General features: G+C 36.2%; 1 protein-coding gene across 1 annotated transcript in view; it reads left to right on the plus strand.

Annotated features, from left to right (window-relative positions):
• Positions 1-19,364, plus strand: part of SOX5 (SRY-box transcription factor 5) — a 404,989-nt gene that overhangs the window by 200,993 nt on the left and 184,632 nt on the right. The window contains exons 5-6 of the mRNA XM_082742456.1: positions 1,524-1,549; positions 4,213-4,281. Of these exons, the coding sequence (XP_082598582.1) occupies positions 1,524-1,549; positions 4,213-4,281 (95 nt within the window). The remainder of the gene's footprint in view (positions 1-1,523; positions 1,550-4,212; positions 4,282-19,364) is intronic.

Consider the following 19,364-nt stretch of genomic DNA (forward strand, 5'->3'; position numbering starts at 1 on the left):
AAAAACAACTCAAAATACCAATTGACGGTTTGGAAAAGAGAGCTGAACTAAATTTCTTAGTTTATTTACATAAAGAGGGTAGTTTAAACCACAGGGGTAGATAAGTTTCATTCATTAATTCAACAAATAATCAAATGCTTCTTATGTGCCAGGCATGGCTGAGGCTATATCAATTAACCAGAAAGATAGATCCCCTAAATTCTAAAGGAAAGAGGGAGGGGATTAACAAATGAAAAGCGAAATGAATGAAATGATTTTAGACAGTGATAAGTTATTTGATGAAATGTAATTAGAGTTATTTAATAAATATTGACTGGTATGGCAAGGCAATATTTCTTAGATTGGGTGGTTGGATCTGGCAATTGAGCTCAGATCTAAATGACATCCAAGAGGTAGCCATATTAATATCTGGAACCAGAGTGTTTCATGCAAGGGGATGGCAGGTTTGTGAGCCCTAAATTAGAATAATGATGATGATATTAGAAAATGGAATGGAACTAAGGGTAGACTTTTGGGAGATACCTGGTAGAGAAAGGAAAATGAACAATTCCTGAATAACAAAGCTACCAGGATCTTTCAATTCCTGAATAACAAAGCTACCAGTTTCTCACTGTTGGCCTTTTAAGACTGGCTTCTCTGGAGCTTTAGTAGTAGAAATGAGGTATAAGAATGGACAAGTGTGTAGTAGGAAAATGGAGGCAATGGATACGAACTATTAAAAGTAGTAGCAAAGGGAAGAAAGAGGGTGTCATAGGGTGAATTTATATATATATATATATATATATATATATGGTACATCTTTTTGGGGGCTAACTCCCTTTTGCCATCCCATATTGTGGGCTCTATCCATTCACCATCCCAAGTAGAAGAAGACCATTATTTAATCAAGGGTATTTGTGTGTCCACACATCCCTACAAAATCTTTGTAGCAGTTTTCAAAATGCAAACTAGCAGAGTTGAAAGAAGAAATATGCATATTACATTTGAAGAGACCCCCTTCCAGTTTACTCTTCCCTACTTGGTGGTTTGTCTCTGCTTGAAAGGTGATTCTTTCATGTTTAATGAAATACCTCATCATTTTCCTTAAAGATATATTTGGCCTGTTCTTGAATATGGCTTGTATTTCTCTTGCTCTACCCCCATGATAAAAATTCAGAATGCTCACCTGTGACAGTCTAGAAAAACACTATTTTCTTGTTCATAACTCTCAATGCTTTCAAACATCTGAATTCAAGAAAATTCTAGGAGCTTCTGAAACTGTAGGTCAGATAGGGATATTTCTTTATATAGAATCACTACTTTGGTGGGACTAAGGGCATATTTGTCCTAAAAATTCTGAGCATTCACTAATAGAGCAAAGTCTTCTTTCTTTTCTTTCACATCCTGGCCCCACATATCATCAAAGGATTCTAGAATTTTTCACTTTTTGACATTATCCTTGGAATTTTAGAAATCATTAGGTTCTTCCAGAATTTCTCTCCTGTGTTGAAAGATGCTAAGCAATGATGCCTACAAAGCCTGAGAGAAGATCCTTTCTGAAAGGCTTCAGGTCAGGTTTCGAGAGCTTATTTTACTCCCCTGCATCTTCCCTACCATGCAGTACTGGCATGAGTGATCACCACTCTTGTGGTCACTGAACTTTTCATCGGGACACAGGGAAATGTCTGAAGGGCATTTAATAACTAATTCCTTAAGATTCAGGTTAGGTATATCTTCTCTTGAGAACTGCTCTTCTGACCCTCCTCCTAAAACTCCCTACTTATTGTAGGGTGTCCCTACTCTGCGGACTCTAATATTCCCATTACAGCCCTCAGAGATGTTAATGAACTTGTGCATTGACCAGCCTTTCCACTGGACTCTGAGCTCCATTCTACATTTTTTTCGTTCAATAAATATCTGTTGATCACCAGTTTGATGCCAGGTTGTATTCTAGTTACTGGTATAGGGCAAAAAATAACAGACAAAAATCCCCAATGTATTGAATTCTAATTAGGAAAAGGTAGTAAACAGGTGAGTACTATATATAGTAATATATATATAGTAGATGTTGATAAGGGATATAAATAAAGGAGAGAATTGGGGATGATGGTGCCAGGTAGAGAGATAGGCTCTTTTAAAACAGGTGTTCAGGGAGGACCTCAATGACAGGGTGACATCCGAATAGAGACTTGCAGGAGGGGAGAGGGTGAGCAATCAGTTATCTAGGAATAGAAATGTTCCAGATGGAGGGGGAAGGAAGTGCAAAGACCCAGAGGCAGGTACATCCTTGGGAGATAAGAGCATCCTTAGTGTCTTCAAGAGACGAGAAGAGAGTAGCAAGAGTGGAGAAACAAAGGGAGGAACAGGAGAAGGTGAAACCAGAGCGATAGCACGAGGCCAAATCATACAGGGTCTTTCAGGCATCGTATGGACACCAGCTTCTGCTTTGAGTGAGACAGAAGGTTTTGAAAAGATGAATAAAATGACACAACTTATATTTTAAAAGGATCTTTCTAGATCTTTCTTGTATATTATAGGTTGTAGGGAGCAAAGGCAGAAGCAGAAAGAAAAATAGTAGACTATTAAAATAACACAGCAAGAGTGAACAGTGGCTTGGAACAGGAGGAAATACATAGGGTTATGAAGTGGTCAGTTTCTTAAGAAATACTTAAGGTGCTGATAAAAACATTTAATTATCAGCTGAAATATTGATATGTGGGAGGAAAGGGCCACATTTAAGGAAAAGAGTGATATTCCTTTTCCTACCATCTCCTTTCTGTTTTTCTTTAGGGAAAATAATGTATAAATTTTTTAAAAACTTTTAAAAAGATTTTATTTATTTATTTGACAGACAGAGATCACAAGTAGGCAGAGAGGCAGGCAGAGAGAGAGGAGGAAGCAGGCTCCCTGCTGAGCAAAGAGCCCGATTTTTTGGGGGGGAGTGAAAAATTAAAGGATCCCAGGAGCCTGGGATCATGACCTGAGCTGAAGGCAGAGGCTTTAACCCTCTGAGCCATCCAGGTGCCCTGAAATAATGGATTTTTAAAAACCCTGTCCCTAAGATAAAAAAGAAAGCATGAATATAACCCTAATTGAGTTTAGTTTTGAACTTGTTGGTTGAATATGAAGTTCCTTTGAGAATGTCATTAGAAAAATGGGTCTGAAGCTGAAAGCAAAGGCAGAGGCTAGAGAAACAAATTCATAAATACTGGACATTCATTCAGGAGTTAGGGATACAACTACGACATTGAATGGCTAGACAGAGCAGTTGAAGGTAACTGAGAAGGAGCAGACGGAGGGTGGAGCAAATCCAGCTAAATGTACTGTCATGGAAGCCAAGGAAGAAAGTTCACGATCAAGGGAGAGAACTTGAATGTTGAATTTGGATGAAAGGGCAAAAGGTGAAATCTAGAAAACATGTTAGAATTTAAAAAATTAGGGGTGCCTGGGTAGCTCAGTCAGGTAAGCCTCTGACTCTTGATTTCAGCTCAGGTCATGATCTCAGGGTCATGAGATCAAGCCCTGCGTCCGGCTGCGTGCTCAGCATGGAGTCTGTTTGGGATTCTCTCCTTCCCTCTCTCTCTGCCCTGTCTCCCCACTCTCTCCCACCAAAATAAGTAAATAAACCTTAAAAAAAAGTTTAAAAATGACATGGGCAACTTTTATTATGAATCATTTTAGTGGAGAATGGGAGCAGAAACCATATGGGGTGCACTGAGGAGTTGGCCGTTCAGAAGTTTGTGGAAGGCAGAAATGAGGGTAGTGTTTATGAAGCAAAAACAAAACAAAAATACTGAAACCTCCCTGAGGAACACAGCCTCTCACAATGTAATACTCTGCACCACCCTGAACTCCCAGGTCACAACATCCCCAAGTTGATGCAGTAGTTTCTTTTATAGAAAAGAGCTACAAATGCCAAAGGCCTTACCTTCTTAACATATTGCCGGGAAGGAAGAGGGATTTCTGACACACTAGTGTTTCATACTGGGTTGGATCACCACCGTTGGAGTGTCTTAGGCTCCATTTGTTTTAGACCAAAAGAAACTGTTCCGAAAACTAAATATCTTGTTTGATCCTACTTACAGATGAATTGCTGGTACTGTAGGGGCACAGGCACATCTATTTTCATCATCTTAATCAGTGTCAAATCAAACTTGGAGCAAGAGAACATTGGTAATTTCCCCCTGGGACTACAATATACTTTTAAATTTTTCATGTGCAATTTCTCCACAGATTGCAAGACAACAGCAGCAGCTTCTTCAGCAACAACACAAAATCAATTTGCTTCAGCAACAGATCCAGGTCAGAAATCATCATTTCATGCATATATCCAATTAGAAAAAAATCTATCTTCCATCTATCTCTCATCTATCTATCTATCTATCTATCTATCTATCTATCTATCTATCTACTGTTTCTAATTTTTAGATGACCAAACTGGAATAACCTCCAAAGTAAAAATTACTATGGATTTACTTAATTTCTGTCATGTTACCTCCTCTGCCATGAAAATCTTGCAAATGGTGACTGGCACAGGCCCTACTGTCAGGAAGCTTCGGTCTGAGCAAGCTGACAGTCATTTTCATCCTCTACCAAAAGGAAATTATTGCCGGGAAATGTTAGAAAGGTTTCATTTTCTCTGTTCTTTAATGTTTAAAATGTGACTCTGAGTGATCTCAGTGAGGGATGTACAGGGGAACCAAAGCAAAAAGGCACAGCAAGTTTTGTTAGAGAATAGTGGTAGAGAGAATGTTTTACTCTATGTTCAAGAGCCACAAGTGAGAAGGGTTGAGGTTAGGGAAGGTAATGATTTGGTGTTCAAGTAGAACTTCACCCTTCATGTTGCCTGGAGAGACCAAGAGCCAGAGCTCCATAACCTGCCTCTTTTGCTTAAATGGAAATATGTGATGCTGGGGAACATCAGTGAAGATGGAAGAAAGCAGCTATATTGGTAATAAAAGGAAAAAGTAGATTGGCAGGGTTGTCCTGTCCTCACCACTTGCATGAATTTTGACAAAAATTTTTCCCTTCTGCAAATTCCCTTTCCAAAAGAACCTATTTCATAAGAGTATTTATGAGGACTTAATGAAATCGTGGATGGGGTATCAAGGCACACAGCAGGTACTCAATACATACTTGCCATTACCAGCAAGAAAAGGAATCTAATTAGTAGAGCTATGAATCCACCCTACGTAACATCGTCTTCTCAGAGCAGATGTTTGAGAGGAAAAATTTGTCCTTCTTTTGAAATTCTATCTTGGGAATCCAGCATATTTTTTAAGTGTAAATATCATGAATGACAGAAGCAAACATGTCTCCATTATTTCATTTGTGTATTTAATCATGTTTACACTTCATTGCCAGCAGAATTTATCCCATTTTACCTAATTTGGTCAGGGTTACTTAATTTCTTTACCGTGAGTTATATAGCCCAATCATTCTTGGTCCACCGACATTTTAGTGGGCTAGTCATACATAGCTTTGGGGAAACAAAGAAACATCATTAAGATGATTCAACCAGGATTCTTTGCCTTCCTTCACTATAATTACAAGCATCAAATCCTAATGTGGTTATTCAGTTTAGTGGTTTAAAACTGTTCATTGGTGGGCACCTGGGTGGCTCAATCAGTTGAGCATTGGACTCTTGATTTAGGCTCAGGTCTTGATCTCACCATTGTGGGCTTGAGCCCTGTGTTGGGCTCTACACTTGGCATGGAACCTACTTTTAAAAAAGTACAAAAACTGTTTGTTGAATTTCATGTTCAGTCTAAGTATGTTGAATTTGAATAAAGTCTTAATTGATGGTACCAGGTTATCTACATTTAAAATGTTTTTAATTATTGAAAACCAAAGATAATAAAGCACATATATAGATATAGGTATTTAATCTGAGAAGTAGGAAATGTTTCAAGCAAAAATTAAGTACTGAGCAAGACTGTCAATCTGTAAAGAATTCATTTACACACCTTCTAGTATATTCATTAACTAAAAGCATTCTTCTAAAATATACTTTATAAATTGTTAATTTGGGGCAGTGTTACAAGTACTTAATAGTTACAAAAGTCACAATATATTTAAATTAGTCCATTGAGATATTGTTCAAACAGTTATGGGAAGAACCACTATAGAGAAATGTATAGAAATAGAAGGTTAAAAATGTGGAACAGGTCTAATTTTTATTTATTTTTTTTTTTGCTCATGGAAATCCTTGCCACATTACTTTTTGAGAATGTTTTCTCTCCTTTTTCTTCTTTCCACTTCCTCCTTTCCTGTGGCAGCACCTGAAAAGGAAGAAGGATAAAAATCAAATCTGCCATGGTAGAAGGCAAATCAAATTTATAACAAACAGTATTATAAAACTTATTTTTGTCAATGCACACAAAATCAATGCTTACATGAGGATTTACAATAAAATAAATTCACTTGGTAACTGGAATTACTTACCTAGTATATTTTGAATTTGATCTATGTCCTTTATCTTTCTTGAATATGAAGCTTAAAGACCTTGTAGAAATAAACATACAAACTTATATTGTTCATCCTGATTGCATTTTCTTACATTTTATACCATTGTCTCTTTGAGCTTTAGAAAAGAATGCATTCCATTTCCTTTATTGGTAGAATAGTTGACTGCAGTGTTACTAGACCCACAATTAAGGCTGACTTTAAGCTTTTAGTTTCAAATAAAAATACACACTTGGTCCGAATGTTGGGAAATGGTAGACAGATCTGCTAGATGGGTTAGACTGACAAGGTAAGAGAGCAGGACAGATTTTCACACTTGATGCTGGGTTATTAAATGACAGGAGGATGATGTTCCCCAACATTTCCCTCATTCTTTTACTGAGATCTCTTTAAAGGGGAGGTTAATTTAGACATCTTTACTACATTTAAAGTATATGTCATTTGATTTAAAAGTGTATGAACAGGCTTGTGCTTGTATGTGTGTACATAAACATTTATATTCTAATGACCCAAGTTACTTAAAATTTCTCTTGGCCTTTATTTCTATCTTCTTTCAACTACAGATGAATAAAATGATAGTAGGTTTTACTCTTTAGTTATATATTCAAAGAGAAAATGCCATAAGAATTAGCAAATTCACCAGTTTTTTACTCAATCACTCAAGATCAATTCTTTACAAACTGCCTTTCTCTCTTTAAAAAGCAAACTTAACTTTAATTGCATGATTCTAATTGGATTAAAACTGAATCTACATTTCTTCTTTGTAACGACTTTATGTAGAGTTATAGTCTCCTTCTACATTGGTTCACTAACTCATTAGGAATAAAAGAAGAAATAACACAAGTTTTTCTTCTTCTTTGTAAATCAGAAATCAGTTAATTTTACAAATAAAATCATGTCATAATACCAGAAAATATCTCATCTTCCCCCAAGAACTTGTCAGTTTCTTTACAAGACTCAATTTTAACAAGAAGTTTGTCTTCTTTTTCTCCCATTCAACAGTTTTCCTTTAATATTTTTCTTTAATGTCCTTTAAAAAAGAATATTTTTGCATTCTTGCTTACTGTACTTAGCTAACTCTTAATGTGCATTAAATGTGAGGTGAAATTTATAAATATTTCAGAGGAAAATACCTTTAGATTTTTTAAAAGATAACCTTTTTTTTCTTTAATCTTTTGCTTATGCTATAGTGCCCATCTTTTAGCAATTTTATTTTTTGACTAATCTCCTTTTTACATTAAATCAACCTGTTTCTAATGGGGATTGCTAGGTGGTTTATGTTTCCAATAATGATCCTAAACCAATGGTTCATCTTGACCTCATTCACTGTTACCAAAACCTTTTAAAGTAAATGAATGAGTGACCTCTACTCAGCTTCCATTATGGCAACAAACTGAATGTCCCTAGAGACTCAAGTTCCCTTTTATCTTGAAGCTTTGTATGGGACAGGGTTTCTATAGCTATGGGAGTGAGTGGGGGAAGCATGTCCTAGTTTTAATTTTTTTTTTATTACCCTTTTTCAGTAATACTTATTGGAATTTCAGGTTCTTATTAGCATCTAATAGGATCAGTCCAATAACATGCTCTAGTATGAAATCCACTTCAGTTATTTTTAGGGAAATTTTAAAGATGTTTTACTTCTTTTAAAATGTGTATTTGTCATGATTCCCATATGGAAAGTTCAGTTTGAATTTTCTTAAGAGATTCCACAAATCTGTTGCATTCTTCCTTCTGACAAATTTTTCCAATTGTTTGTTGTTTGTTGTGTTCTCTTGGTGGTAAAGATTTGGTATTTAACAATCCCCTGTCATTGTTTCCAACTCATAAGGCATATATTTGCAAGACGAGTAATAGCTTTGGGTCACTGGTTCTGTCTGGAGCTAAGGGTAGAGCAAAGGACACATCACTGTTCTTTTGTATTCTTAACTGGCTAGTGTACATTCCATGGAATATAGGGAAGAACTTGACTTTTCAGGTGGTATAGGACCAATTTTAACTGTATGAAATACGGTTTCAATTGTGTTGAATGATTACAACTAAAGATAGAGAGCGAGTTCTCTGGAATTAGACATACCTGAATTCAGTCTCTGCATGTTCACGCATCATCTGCTGTGTGATCTTAGGAAAATTGCTTAATCCCTCTGGTTTCATTATTTTCAGCCATTAAATGGGATTTTAATAACTGACACTGGGTTAGTTTGAGGATTAAATGGAATCATACTTGACATGTAGTGAGCACACAATGCTGAAAATTTTTGTCTAGGTCATTAGGAGAGAAAATCTTATTTCTTCTGTATTTCTGATGATGAGCAATTTAATGAGTATTGCCAGCAAGAGGAGAATTTCTAGGAAAAAAGGAATATAATCCACATGGCAGTAGTCACTGAAAACTGTAAGTTCAGTGTTCCAACAATTCATATGATTTTAGAACTACAGGGGATTTTTAGAAAGCCTTTATTTAGACCTATCTCTCATTTTGACATTTGTAAACTGAAACCAAGTAAGGTTAGAAGATTTTCCCAATGTCACAGAAGTTGTTACTTGTAGAACAATGGCTGGCTTCCAAGTTTCCCAAGTCTTGGCCCAGTTCATTTTTATTTCACCGACATTCTACCATTTAAGGCTTAATGGCCCGAAGTTTTAAAATGAGTTTTCTTTCCCTAGGAACTTATTCCTACAAAATAAAAATACAACTTGACTTATATACAATTGAATGATTAAGTTGCAGTCATGGGCTCAACCAATTTGTGATAAAGGTTTCATTTTATTGGAGCTGAAGTTCTCTGAGCTCATTAAGAGTTTTGGTAATTCTTGATAAATTATTATGCAGAACAAAATCCATTGAAATATTGTATTGAAAACATAATAACGTGAAAGGTGAAATAATAGTACCTGACTGACCTGCTGATTTATGATTTCTTTCTCTGAGTGTGGTAAGTTGGAAGCATTTTACCCCCCTCAACAAGACTCCACACACTACATGAGGACAAAGAGATTGCAAAGTAACCTTGTCTCTTTAGGAGACTGGAAATGCCAAGAATAAACACCATGCAATTAAGGTAGCATTTCAACCCGAGAAGGAAATGCATTAACTCCTTGAGCTCTGACTAATGTTTTGCTGTAGGCGATAAAATGTACCACAACTGGACAGGATACAGTTCCAGGCTTTCAGATAGAGTACTGGAGGAGAAAATACGGAGATACAAAGAAGTAGCTTGAAGGGTGACTTCCTGCTCTTTCTTGTACTTTATGGAAGTAGAAGATCCATTTGAGAAGATAGGTGACTTCCCTAGGAGATCAGGGGTGCTACCTGCAGCTCTCTGTCCTTTTATTCAGAGAGCCACTTTAAAATCCTTTAAGCATTTTTGTACATCTCCTGGCAATTACCTAATGATGGAATTTTAGTCATTCATAGTATTTCACTGTCTAGATAAGCCTGTCTCCAGAGGGAAAGGTACAGGTTAATTAATATGCATATGTAGTTTAATTTTTACTGATATAAAACATGTCACATGGCTAAGTGTACAAGAGAGTAGGGAAAGCATCTGTCCAGAGCTAAATCCTCTAGGTGCTCCTCTGTGTACTGTGCCCAGTCCTTTTACTCAGAAGGAGCCACTTTAAAATCTTTGAGTTTTCATTTTTAATACATTCTTAGTATTTATTTCTGTATATAAGAATAAAATAATAATGCCATTTCTGACTCTTCATCTCTAAATATCATTAACTTAGAAATGAAGATTGGCTGAATTCTTCTATCTACATCCTGGCACCCTCTCCTTATTTCCCTCCGTCACCTTACAGTGTAGTTACATAAGTCATTTAAATTCTTCCGGTAGGTTCTTCTAAGCTTTAAATAGTTTACTTACACCTTTTTTCTTTTTCAGTCAATTATAAATAGTCTCTTCACACTTGCCTTGTCGGATGACGATGGATTCCCTTGTTCTCTTATCCCCAGTTGCCAAGTTCTGTTACCTGTATATCTGCTGGAAATACATCATACTACATGTGTTTGTGTATGTATGGAGACACACATATCTGTTGTGCTTTACCTGATGATTAATCTTGAAAGTTGAAAATTAAAAAAAAAAAAGTGCTTACATTAAAATACAAATCCATGTTTTGTTTTTTGGAGAGTTTTAAAGGGATATTCCTTATTTCCTTTTTGTGTGGTTTTGTGCTTTCCGATTGCCTTTTCTTTTCTTTTTCTTTCCTGCTCTTGTTACTCATGTGATTTGCCTTATAACTTCATAAATTCTCAAGAATAAATCAAATCTCCAGAACCCCACTTTTCTTGATACCTGCTTCCTAGCCATCTGCCCTGCTTTCATTTAGATCAGTTGGTCCCGCCAACATTCTGGGATGTCCATTTATAATTCTCCAGAGTTGGAATCCCTGTTTCCTATATTGTCCTCCTTGGTTCAGCTCCTTATTTTGTTCTAGAACCACATCAAGAAACTTCCTGAAAGAAAAGGAGCAGTGTGGGTTGCAGGATATAAAGTGTCTGGGATAAAAACGTTCTAAATATATGTATATGTAATAATATTCTATTTAAGCTCTCTACTTGATTGTTTGGCTGCCAATGAAATTCTAAGCTCGAGATCATTTTCCTTATATTTCAAATCCATTGATTCATCATCTTCTAACATCGGCAAGAAATATGATATTGATCTGACTTTTGGTGGTGGTGGTGACCAATATTCTTCCTTTCTGAATTTTTTTAGTATTTTCTAGTTACTGTGACATTTTACTAAAATGTATACAGATATTTTTCATTTATTATTTTGTAAATTCCACAGATCTTTAGTCTAAAGAGTTGTGGGTTTTTTGCTCTGAAAAATTCTCTTGGTTTTTTTTCTTTGCCCATTTTATCTCCTTATTTTCCAGTTCTTTCTGCATCTCCTGCAACACAGATATTTTATTTTTCTGAACTAATAAATATGTTTCTTGTTCATATTTTTGCTTCTCTCTCTTGATTCTTCTTCCTAGGAGATTGCCTGAAATTTATCTTCTGAACTGTTTAATTGAATCTTTATTTGAGAAATAACCCTTTTAATTCCCATAAACTTCCTCTTGCTCCCTGATAATTCTGTTTTCAGGTTATCCTATTCTTGTTTAATTCTGTTCTTGTCACTTCTCATTGAATTGAAACTTGAGAGTGTTTTTAAAAAGTTAAATTCTCATTTTCTTAAATCTTCTTTTCCTCCATTTTTCACCTGCTGGTTTATCTTGATGTTTCTCTTTCAGCTTAAAGTTCCGCTCAAATTTTAAAAATTTATTAGTTATCCAATCGGATTTAAGAGCAATATAAGAAAAACTAGATTGGGAGCTGTGACTATGAATGAGGTTTATCAACAGGGAGCACTGCTTTAGTGAGAACAAGACGCTGGCCGTATATTACATGTCTGGATACAGAAGTCTTTGTTCTGGAATTCCAGTGTTCATGCTAACTATCTTAAATTTTCCCAGACTCTTCAATTTCTGTTGAGGGAGTGTGACGTAGCTGAGATAGGGGTGAACTGATGGAGCCATTTCAACTAATACGACTGTTTGCAAACCAGGTCTTACTCCTGTTCTCTCTCGTAAGGACTGTCAAGTCCCAAGAGTTTCTGGTGGTTCTGAGGGCAACTCAATCCCCATTTCTGCCTAACTCCTTTCAGGTATACTCTAGTTTGTTTCACATGCTTTGAGTTAACAGTCAACAAATTCCATCTTCCAGACTCTACTCAAATTTCTCGCCTGTGTAAATCTTTTATTCTTTACTGCTTTATGTGATACAGGATTTTAAATTTGTCCATTTTTGTCATTTTAACGGTATCTCAGGAAAGAATGCAATAAATGCACACAATCAGTCTGTCACCCTGAGGTAGAAGTCAGGACATCATTTTAAAAAATCGTTCTTTCCTCCCGTCCTTCCTTCTTTCCCTCTCTCCCTCCCTCTGTCTCTCTTTCTTTCTTTCTCTCTAAAATATTTATTTATTTATTATTCTTTAATTTATTTTTCCATATTCAAGACACAGTAACCAGTATGTGGGAATGAAGGAGTCCTTGTAAAGGCAATGAGTTATGGCAAAAAGGAACAGCTTGACGCTCCTAAACCAAACTTCACAGTTCTAAGATTTGTAAATGTGTATTTTCTAGTTTCCTTGGTGTTTCCAAGGAACACAGATATGGGGAATATCACCATCCTTTTTCTCTTTTTGATAGATTAATCAAATAATACGAGTTTATATTTATGTAGAATTTTAAACTCTGACCCTGATATTTTAAACTCTTTAATATCATTACTGAGACCCTAGTTTAAGTCACTGTATTTGACAACTATGCTGAGGTAATTTTAACAACAGCTTTTGGCAGCTGTAATCTGGTTCTGGAATGCATTCATCCTGACTTGGGCTTTTCACTAAAAACAAACAATGCATTTCATGGAAGGAGATGTTTTTTTCCTCATCCTTTATGTGGAATCTCAAATAAGCCTCCTTATTGTTTTCCTTTTTCTATCTTATTTCTGTGCCACGTATGTGTGCTTCTTACTCTAATCTTCACAGTATGATTTCTGAAGTGAAGTCCGGGTTCATTTGATCCAGTATGGCCATTATGGGATCACTGAGACTGGCCCAGAAAGCAGACTGACAACAGTCTTTCCCATGACTTTACAACCTTTTCCCAAACAACATTACCTGTGGAAAAAGTTGAACACTGTTTCTTACTGCTCTGTACTCCATATCTTATCAGTTAACAAAACAGGCCCATCAGGGCTTAGATAAAACCCTGGGAATGTAATTATCAAATAGTGGGAAACAAAACTAAACCAAGCAAGTTAACAACAACAGATGGAAATATAGGCCAAAAGTCAATATGTTGCCTAAAATGAATCTATTTTACTTTACCTTAGTTTACACATTCATTAATGCGGCAAAATAATTGCTGTAGCAGGGAGTTGCTCGCAAAGCCTTTAGAATTTCTATCTCCTGCTTTTTAATAGAGTTGACAAATAGGAAAAAAAAATTAGATGCCAATGAAATTAACAGTGTTAACATAAAATTAATTATTCTATGTAGAGTAGTTACATCATGAGTCAAGACTTATATTCCAGGCACTCCTAGCACATGGCAAATTTGGTTCAGTTCTCTAATTGGAGGACTAATTCCTACTCAAAAGCTGGTAAGTTTTTTAAAATTTTATTTTTTAAATTCAATTAATTAACATATAGTGTGTCATTAGTTTAAGTATTAGAATTCCATGATTCATTAATTGTGTGTAACATCCAGTGCTCATTACATCAAGTGCCCTCCTTAATGTCCATCACCCAGTTACCCCATCCCCCTACCTACCTCCCGTTCAGCAAACCTCACTTTGTTTCCTATGATTAAGAGTTATGGGGGCACCTGGGTGGCTCAGCGGGTTAAAGCCTCTGCCTTCGGCTCAGTTCATGATCCCAGGGTCCTGGGATAGAGCCCTGCGTTGGGCTCTCTGCTTGGCGGGGAGCCTGCTTCCCCCTCTCTCTCTGCCTCCTCTCTGCCTACTTGTGATCTCTGTCTGTCAAATAAATAAATAAAATCTTTAAAAAAGAAAAAAGTATTGGAAAAAAAAAAGAGTCTCATGGTTTGTCTCCTCTCTGATTTCGTCTTATTTTATTTCCCCTTCCCTTCCCCTATGATCCTCTGTTTTCTTTCTTACATTCCACATATGAGTGAAATCATATAATGGTCTTTCTCTAATTGACATTTCAAAAAGCTGATAAGTTTTTATTTAACTTATTGACAAAAAGAACCTGACTTTTTAGTTTATTTCTGTGTGGGGGGGCCCCTCTGTTTTTCTTTAGAAAAAAAAAAAAGACTAGCAGTCAAATAAAATAAGAAAGGAATGCAAATAGAACATTGAAGATACCTTTATGAAGCTAGTTTTCCCTTGAAGGAGAAGCAAACAGAAAAGCTAGAAAGGCTTCTTCTGCAACGAGTATTCTAGAAGTGGTAAATTCTCGGTCACAGGGCAGCATTTGATAAAGTTGATTACTCCCACTTTTGTGTAACACTCTTCAGTTGGCCTCCAAAAGACCACAATCTGCTTTAGGGGAAAAAAAGGCAAAAAAAAAAAAAAAAAAAAAAAGCAAAAACCAAAAAGCTCTCTATTCTCCATCCTCAGTCTCTTTTGGTGGCTTCTTCCACATCCTTCAAAAGCTAACTTGCTATAATTCTCCATCATCCGACTTACTACTTAAGTGAGGTCATCTAATCTTTTTAAGTACTATTTTAAAGATAATACTTGAAAATGTATCTTTCCATCCTTGATCTCTCTCTTAAACCTCAGAGTCAAATATGCAACTGCCTACTCAGCTTATTTAAATACATAACTAGTAAGCACCGAATTTCACATTTTGAAAGCAGAACCTTTAATTGTGTTTCCAAAACTCATTATTTCCCAGTTTATCCAACTATGAGTATGAGACCATATGCCTAGTTGCTGTCACCAAAACCGAGGAAATATCCTTAAATCCGTTCATTCTTTGATACCTCACAACTAATCCATCAGCATTGGTTTTTATCCTCAATCTATCAACTGACCAACTTCTCTTACCATTACTCACCATCATTTCTCACCGAGGCTCCTATAGCAGCCGCCTCATCACGCTGGTAATCCAACTTCCTCTGTTATCTCTGTAAGTAGACATTTCACATAGCTTCTAGTGTGATCTTTTAAATTTAATTATGCTGTAACCATGCTCAAAATCGTGTCATTTAAAATAAATTCACTCTCCTTATGTTAGTCTATTGGGCTGTACTTGAATGCCAACCTCTCGAACTGTCTGTCTCATTCCTTCTGCCCTAGAAACCTGTCCTTCCTGGTTTCATGGAATATGCCAGAAATGCTCTAGCATCAGTACATTTTTTTATTTGTCTTTCTCATGGCCTGGAATGCTTTCTTTAGGTGATCGCATAACTCAGACCCTCATTTCATCCAGGTCCTTCTTGGGTGCGGGGACAGGGCATCTCAGACAACTCAATCTGAGATAATCCTTGTATCCCTTAGTCATCTGTGATCACTTGTCCTGCTTACTTTTCTTCAGAGCCCTTATCACTCCCTCATATGTACCTATATGCTGTGCACCATCTGCTACCACAATACACACCTGGCAATAAGTTCTGTGGAATCGAAGATTTGATCTGTTTTGCTCACTGCTGTACCCAAAGTACATGTAATAGTTCTTGACATATAATAAGAACTTAAAAATATTTATTGAATAGATGAATGAATAAAATGTGGGCACTCTGTAGTATATGTATACTCACTCTGTAGTATATGTATTAATAGGTAGGATGATACTTTTCTCAGGGGGTTGGAATAGATGTTTATAACAATCAAAAATAACCAGCATTTCCTAGTGCTATATACGGTCTGCAAAATCATTTTGTACTTTGTATTATACTGGTGAGAAGGGGCAGTCCATTGCTCATTAAGTACCTGGCACTTTGCAGAGGCCATTTCATATAATTATCACAAGAATTCAGATAGGTTATGACATTATCTCCATTTTATAGACAGTGGAACTGAGGAATGTGTGTGTGTGTGTGTGTGTGAGAGAGAGAGAGCGAGAGAGAGCGAGAAAGAATTTGAGATCCTGACAGTTGAGTACTATGTAAACTTAAAAGGCATCATCTTTCTCTCTCTCCTTATTAGAGTTGCAATGAGTGATTTAATTCAGATAATCCCAAGAAAATAAGAGTAATTGATCTTATCAAACTGAGTTAAACCTATTAAACTGGCAAATGTGGCAGGGTTTTTTAAAAAAGTAATTCAGTTTTGCTTTCCATAATAAACCAAGTAAGAGAGTGCTCTTTTATAAACGGGGGAATTCAATAAGTATCTATAAAAAGAATTATCTGATGTCAACAATCTTGTTATACCTAAATAGGAAATGAGAAGAGGTGAACTGATGAACTTTCATAGCATGCACATATGTTTACTAAAAGAGGTAAAGTAATGAGCTAAATTTTGATATCATACACGTATTACAGTAGAGGTTTATATTACCATAGGTGTATAAACTGTGAGTGTGTATGTATATGCATGTGTGTACTCGGGTTTCTATTCGTCTTTTGAACCATTGCTTCCCTTCATTTTTCTGATCATTGCCAAAATATGTAATTTTTTTCCTTCTACCACAACCACTATCTCATTATGAATACATGTTTTTACTCCCTGTCTACCTCTGGATTCCTTTCACTACTTTGCCAATATCTGTGTTTACACCTGCTGCTTGACCATCTGATAGAGTCCCTGGTCATTTCCTTTACCCTTCTAATTTTATTTTCTTTCTCTCAGAGTTCCTTCTCTAGCTAAGTCTCCTCCTCTTTATTCTCATCAGGCAACTGGATTTCTTGTTTTTGTTGAATAAAAAGTTGTCCACTCTTAAGCCAAGTGAATCTAAAAGATCATTTTGTTTTCATTTTAAAAATACATTATTTGAGGGACGCCTGGGTGGCTCAGTTGGTTAGGCAGCTGCCTTCCGCTCAGGTCATGATCCCAGCATCCTGGGATCGAGTCCCACATCTGGCTCCTTGCTCAGCAGGGAGCCTGCTTCTCCTCTGCCTCTCCTCTGCCTCAGCCTGCCATTCCGTCTGCCTGTGCTCACTCTCGCTCATCTCTCTCTCTGACAAATAAATAAATAAACTCTTAAAAAAAATACATTATTTGAATTTTTGTGGGGTGAGGCAAGTGGCGCAGAGAACGGAAGAAACCACAAACAGGCTCCGGCAGAGGTTTCACAGAGCGTTAGTATACTGTATGATTGCGGTCTTTCCATGATAGAGTGTGTGTAGCCATGAGGAGCCGTGTCACGCAGCCAGGAGAAGAGGAGAGATGGTGCTGCCATGAGGTAAATCAAGAGATAACAATAAAATTTTTCTGTTGCCTGGTGGAGGTGTTTAGGATGTGTTTTCTTTATATCTTCATCCGCCCCTAATTGAAGATGCTTTAAAATTGAATGACTAGCAGTCAAAACGTGTTTGCTTCAAGCTGAGAAGAAAAATGCTGGTGTCTCCGCTTCCAAACTGATTGCGCTTTGTACACAACTGACAGCTACAGTCACTTTGAGTGACTGATAAGTGGGAAGCTCTGCCACTTATCAAGGAATGCAGGCTGAAAAGAAAAGACCGGGGCCGTTTAGATGCTTTGGCATGTTCAAAATAACATCTTACATCAGTCAGACTCAGAAGCACTACAAGACATTTAAAATGAAGTAATGTATATAGAAATGTGGTATATGTGTATGAAGAGAGACAAAAATTATTCAGCAAGCAAATAGCTGCAAAAGGGGGAAGGAGACAGCGTTGTAGTTAGGGGTCAATATTTGCAAGACGAATCAATGGATAAATAATTTACACGTCTTCTGATAAAATTTGCCCTTCGTGTGAAACATCCAAATTTTTAAAAACGCGTAACTACAGAGCTCCACCGTTATTTATATGAGCAGCTGCCTTTGACCAAATGGATGCTTAGAAGCACCTGAACAATGAAAATGTCATCCACTTTATATAGATAGTAATTTTTACCCTGAGAAAGAATCCCAATTTTCGTTCCCCCTCTTCTTTTCTTGGGTAAATATTGAATACTTAAAACATATGTTTAAAATATTCTATTATATCTGACTTAAAGAGCATAATTATATAATAAAATAAGATAGGGGTATGTTTCTTCTCTTAAATTTTGAGACCGTGTTAATGAAAGAATATATAGATTCACTGGGCTATAATTTCCACAAATAGAAACTTCTGAAAATGACAGATTTTTTTTGTACTCCGTTATTAGGCTTGTATATTCAGTGCATGTATATATCCTGCTCCAAATTTTCTAGGACATTCATATTTTAAATGTTTTATCTGTCTATTCACACTGATTACTTGTCCTTCTGTATTCTCTGGATCTTAATAGGAGAAATATGCCCAACGATTTTACGTCTCCTGTGAATGCCATGTTGTCTATTTAAATAACTTGTTTCAGTTTGAAAACTTATAAAGACACTTGGGTTTTTGTTTGTTTGTTTTGGTTTGATTAGGGTCAGTTTTAGATACAGTCACAAGAACCATAGCTGTAGTTAATTCAAGGTTCTTTGGCTTGAGCTTGTGTCTTGGGAGTCACAAGTCTCTTAATGTAAGTCTCTTAATTATTAAAGGAACAACCAACTGTGTGGTTAAGGGGTATATTTATGAAACCTGCAAATTATTTCACTCTTCTTAATTGCTGTTAGACTGAAGACTACTGATGTTTGCATTATTGTAAAAACTTTTGGGTATGCTTGAAGATAATCATTTGAGTGAGCAGGAAAAAGAATGTATTAGGACAGTTGGGCCCTCAGACCAGTTTTTGAACTGCTGAAGTCTTTAATAAGATAAGGAGCTTGCTAACCCCACTTTAATTCAGCTGACATGCTTTTTCACTGCAATACTTCCTTGACGAAAGAAGCGGTTTGGTGGATTACAACCTTGTGTAAGCTCCTGACCTCATCACAGACCGACACTTTGAATAGTATTGAATTAGAACTCTGTGATCAATAAAATAATTAATATAAAAAATAGACTTTAGAGCTAACTTGGTCCAACCTTTTCTTCTTTGGTAGAAGAGGATATGGTCCAGAAATAATAAAAGCTATGCCAAATTCCCATAAGTAATTAGATGTAGACCCTAGTCTCTTAGCCCTGGTTAATTATATCAAATAAATCAAGATCATAAGCACTCCTGAAAACAATATGAGCAGTAATTCTGCAGAGCCCATCAAATTGAGTTTGTTACTTTATCTGGAATTTGAAACAGATATTAAATCTTTTGCTATAGAAATTTGGAACAATATTTGAATGTTTCCATAGAAATTGTAAATGACACATCACTTAGGATAGAACAATTAGGAAATGTTAATCACATTGGAT

This window comes from Mustela nivalis, assembly GCF_964662115.1.
Source record: "Mustela nivalis genome assembly, chromosome: 7".
Lineage (NCBI taxonomy): Eukaryota > Metazoa > Chordata > Mammalia > Carnivora > Mustelidae > Mustela > Mustela nivalis.